Source organism: Pinus tabuliformis, chromosome X, assembly GCF_031772625.1.
Source record: "Pinus tabuliformis cultivar Carrire ecotype Pingquan chromosome X, CPIR1, whole genome shotgun sequence".
NCBI lineage: Eukaryota > Viridiplantae > Streptophyta > Pinopsida > Pinales > Pinaceae > Pinus > Pinus tabuliformis.
The window spans coordinates 1,359,784,007-1,359,789,120 of NC_142308.1; the positions used below are offsets into that span (position 1 = coordinate 1,359,784,007).

The 5,114-nt window shown below is 38.3% G+C and overlaps 1 protein-coding gene across 3 annotated transcripts; it reads left to right on the forward strand.

The window, feature by feature from the left end:
- The first annotated feature begins 244 nt into the window (after positions 1-244).
- LOC149145149 (sugar transport protein 7-like) lies at positions 245-3,421 on the forward strand. Of its 3 annotated transcripts, XR_016264682.1 has the most exons (6): positions 245-577; positions 729-1,054; positions 1,288-1,920; positions 2,073-2,145; positions 2,346-2,525; positions 2,777-2,911. XR_016264682.1 is itself a non-coding variant. In XM_089449081.1 (5 exons), exons 1-4 carry the CDS (start codon positions 433-435, stop codon positions 2,139-2,141), a joined length of 1,173 nt encoding a protein of 390 aa, XP_089305207.1. In that variant the 5' UTR covers positions 245-432; the 3' UTR covers positions 2,142-2,145; positions 2,777-2,883. The 3 variants fall into 3 exon arrangements, 2 of the variants coding, with proteins under 2 accessions (XP_089305207.1, XP_089305206.1); XM_089449081.1 differs by lacking the exon at positions 2,346-2,525 and having other exon boundaries at positions 2,777-2,883; XM_089449080.1 differs by lacking the exons at positions 2,073-2,145; positions 2,346-2,525 and having other exon boundaries at positions 247-577; positions 2,777-3,421.
- Positions 3,422-5,114: the final 1,693 nt, after the last annotated feature.

Genomic DNA, 5,114 nt, shown 5'->3' on the forward strand with positions numbered 1-5,114 from the left:
CCATATACAAAGTGCGTTTACGGAAGAATATTATATATGAGAAACAAAGAAAAAGTGGGAGCCTCAACACATGCTGTTTTGTCGTTGTCCCAATATAAAGATACTGGATCCAGATGTAGTTATTTCGTGTGCGATAAAGGTGACAGAACAATTGGACCGTCATCCGAACGATCGTGTTCATCAAAAACTTCAAATTAACACAAATCCAAACTCTGCGTTTTCTGTGGACGATGCAAGCCGTACATCCCTGCTGTCTTCTGGAGGTCCGTTTTCTAAAATTCCATGTGGGCTTCACAAAAATTCTGTGGCCACGAAGTTCACATCTTTCAACTCTATATATAGAAGACACAATTCACCAATAAACGCAGCAGCCACTGAACAGGGAATTGAGTTTTTCTTCATATCCATCGCCATCTCTAATTTCAGTAGAGGATGGCAGGAGGCTGTCTACAGGTAGTGGGAGCGTCAAACGAAAGAGCACAGCAATACCAGGGAGGAGTAACTCTGTATGGTGTTGTTGCGTGCATGGTAGCTGCTATTGGGGGTGCCATCTTCGGCTATGATATCGGCATATCTGGTATGTATCCGGCTATGCCCGAATAGTTTTTACACTCACTGTATATTTTATTTACGAAATGCTGAGGCCTTATAATCATCAGAAGCGGATAACCCTGCACTAATGGATTTACAGCTGAGCGCTGAACTCTGAAATATGGTGTGATTCGCAGGCGGAGTGACATCCATGGACCCGTTCCTTCAGAAATTCTTTCCCGCAGTGTACCACCGAAAGCATAATAAAATATTCCAGGGTAGCCATTACTGCAAATACAACAACCAAGCCCTAGTTGTGTTCACCTCGTCTCTGTACGTTGCAGGCCTCTTTGCTTCGATGTTTGCGTCTCACGTAACGAGCAGATATGGGCGCAAGGCCAGTATTATAAGTGGAGGTATCAGTTTTCTTGTAGGCTCGGTTCTCAACGCCGCCGCCATGAACTTAACCATGCTCATTGGCGGGCGCATAATGCTCGGAGTGGGAATCGGCTTCTCGAATCAGGTGGGGCTTATATGCGCTTTGGGCTTGCAGATTTTTTATTTGAACCTGGATGACTTGCGTTGAATGAGTTTTTTAAGTTTGAATTTGGGTTTGCGAATTTTTTATTTGAACTTGCATGAGTTGCGGAGAATGACTTTTTTAAGTTTAAATTAGAATGGCTTGCATTTAAAGAGTTTTTAGTTTGGAATAGAATGACTTGGGTTACAGTGTATTTTGTTTGGACTTGTGTCAAGGTCGTTCCTCTGTACCTCTCGGAGCTGGCTCCTCCGAAAGCCCGGGGAGGACTTAATATATTGTTCCAATTGGCCACAACACTAGGGATCTTCACAGCAAATATGGTCAATTATAGAGCTCAGAAAATAAAACTCTGGGGATGGCGTCTCTCTCTGACTCTCGGGTTGGCTGCAGCTCCTGCACTTTTAATGACCGTTGGAGGGATGTTCCTTCCTGAGACTCCTAACAGTCTGATAGAACGCGGCCATCTCGACAAAGGCCGCGCTGTACTGGAGAGGATCAGGGGCACTGTGAACGTGAAAGCAGAGTACGAAGATATCGTGGATGCAAGTGAATTGGCCAAAGCCGTCCGCCATCCATTCAGGAATATTTTAGAGAGGAGGAATCGGCCACAGCTGGTGATGGCCATCTGCATGCCCATGTTTCAGATATTGACTGGAATCAATTCAATATTGTTCTATGCACCTGTACTTTTCGGCACTTTGGGCTTTGGTGCAAATGCTGCGCTATACTCGTCTCTCATCACTGGAGCTGTCCTCGCGGCTTCCACCCTGGTGTCCATTGCCACTGTCGATAGGTGGGGGCGCAGACCCTTGCTACTTAGTGGTGGCATTCAGATGATAATATGTCAGGTAAACAAAAAAAGCCTGAAAATTGTACGGTCTTTCTTGCACATTTTTGCAGCCTGCGTGCCCAAAAGTTAAAGTGATAAGTCTACTTATTAGGTCTTGATATTCTTATTTTCGTATGCTAAACATGTTTAAGATTTTTCACTTTTCCATAGGATTATTTCTCTAGTGTCAAAATAAAGTCTTATACGGGGAAATTATATGTTTTCATCCCGCCAATATAACCAGGTGAGCAAAGCTCCATATTGCTCTTTTCTTCTTTTTTTGGGTGTTTTTTTGGAGCTTGCTGCAGAAATTTAAGCAAATATATTATCCATCTAACTATGAACATATACGGCAACTCAGCAAAACATAACTAGCATGTCACAGTTAGACACATACAGCACGGGCCATTTACTGGCCAATAACATGCCAGTTATTTGTTGCAGTTGTCTGCTGCAATAACAGCCGTCCATACCTCACTTACGCTTCAATAGTTGACTTCCGACGTCTTGCATACGTCACACCCCAGTAAGATCAAAACGGTGAACAAACGTGTTTCAATTCTCTTCTTGGTATTCAGCACAGAAGTCAGTATTAGTCCTAAAAGGGAAGTCCTATACGTTCAGGTGAGAGACCTGCATCTAAAATCTCTAATTAGATTAGAGAAAGCTGTAGCTACATCCATCAGATTTAAATTCCAAGCCCCTTCCGCAATCTCAATTATTGGCTGCACGGAAAAAAACAATTCCTCATTCACATTACTCTATTGTTCTGTCCAGAGTAACTTGATAGAAATTATATGGGCTTTCTTTTCCATTATTGTTGGGTTGTTTACTGATAAATTCATCGATAATGATATTCTATTATCTTTTCACAGTTTGCTGTCGGCATAATCTTGGGCTTAAAGTTTGTGGGGGACGAGGCACTGTCCAAAAGCTTCTCAGCATTGTTGGTAGCAGCCATCTGTTTATTTGTGGCTGCATTTGGGTGGTCATGGGGTCCTCTCGGATGGACCGTTCCAAGTGAAATATTCGCACTAGAAACACGATCTGCTGGGCAGGCTATAACTGTGTGCGTGAACCTTTTTTTCACATTTGCGGTTGCACAAGGCTTCTTATCTCTTTTATGTTCATTCGAGTACGGGATTTTCCTGTTCTTTACATCCTGGATCTTTATCATGACCGCCTTTGTATACCTCTTTTTGCCAGAAACTAAAGGCGTACCCATTGAAGAAATGGTTTTTCAGTGGAGAAAGCACTGGTTTTGGAAGAAAATAGTTCCCTGCATTGAAGAAGGGGTGCAAACTAGAATGATTGCGGATCTTTGATTCATATAAACGATAATTCAGTCCGGGATTTTTTCCATCTCTTTATTGCATCTTGGAATAAGATTGGGATTTATCTTCACCATTTTTTTGTTGTTACCAAGAAAGGGTTTGAAAACTTTTCATATTTTCTTTGCCTTCTATACGTCATAGATGTGGCTTTGTTGATTGAATATATTACACTCCTAGTTAAACCTTCTCCTAGCAGGCAAATTAGTAACCCATTTTTGTTGTGGGTTTAACATCATGTCGATTTATTTTCACAGTAGGAAAAGACACAAGGTGATTAAAACTACAATGGGAAACTTATGTGTGAGCAATCTACCTTTTCTTGTTTTGTGGACTATGCATGCAGTAGTGAGATGAAAGATTAGATAGGTTTACTTTTAAGTCTCTGAAATAAGTTTTTTATAATAAAAAATTTCCTTCATAATTAAAAGAAGCAGCATTACACACGAAAAGATTTAGGATAATGGAAATTGAATGTTTTAAAAGTGAGAGAATATAATTTACAGTATTATTTATTTATTTATTTATTTTTTTGTGTGTATTGATAGTTTTATCAAAGTTAATAATGATTTATTTTTGCAATAGTTAATAATAATATTTTTATTGTAATAAATTTTTGTGTTATATATTTATGAATGACAGATACAAATGAAGCCTTCAACTATATCAACCACATTAATATTTTAATATGGTTGCACTGGTTATATACTTATTTCTTTTTTCTTTCTTTTTTTCATTTTTCTTTTTGACTAGCGGAATTGGCCATGGCGGTGGTATCGTACTCGCATTACACGGGGTCGAATCCCATTGGCTGCCACAATAACCTCTAGGAGGAATGACCCAGCCCACAAGAACAGTTATATACTTATTTCATCCAATATCTTTTGAATTAATTATTTATATGAACTTAATTCCACACAAGTCAATTAATCTACATTTCATCATAAATTTCATTATTATAAAACTACTATGAATTCAATATACATCCATCATGAAATCAATCATTAAGTAGAATAAGCATATGAATAATATGGTAGAACAACAATAATAGGATTATGCTACTATTAAACAACATTTAATTAGTATGAAAGAGTGTAATTATACAAACTGAAATGGCTTAAAACTAAGTGATTCAATTCTTAAAAAATAAAGATACCATCAAAATATATGTATTGGATTTGGTTTGGGTGGATTGTATGACCTCCTAGGATGTGGATGGTTTGACTTCATAGTATGCATATCATAGAAAACGATTACAAGTATCAATGTCCACCATTTTTACATGTTTTTGATATGGAATAATTAAGAAATGTTGTTGTTATGTGGTTGTTATATTCTTGCATTTAAATATTTGTGAAATATTATTGTAATGACCTAGTGCGTAAGGTGTGTTGGGATGGGGCCCCTAGGGTTATATTTTGTATTTCCTTTTTGTAAAAATGTAAAGTCCTCGCTATTTGTGGAAGCAGAGTGCAAAGATAGTAAGAGTCAAAGGGGCTTTAGTCCCTTCGGTTGTTAGGTGTTAAGAAGGTTTTGAGACCCACCCATGGTCCGCGGAACATGGTATTGTAAATGGAAAGGTTATAAAGAGAAGAGCCATAGCAAGTCTCCTACAGCTGAGTGCACAGGTAAGAAGAGTCTGTACTTTGAAGATCACATCTAATAAAGACAGTTTTGATCCATACTTTGGGTAACTGTTCAATTGTATTTACTTTTGTTATTTATATGGTTTCGCTTTACATCTGGAAGTATATGAATTAATGTTTATATAATGCACAAAAGAGGTAGACTAGTATAATTATGCATGTTATGACTAGTTAATGGCTTTCATGAAGATATAATTGTTGTGTATAAGATTTATTGTTATTAACTGTTCCGGAAG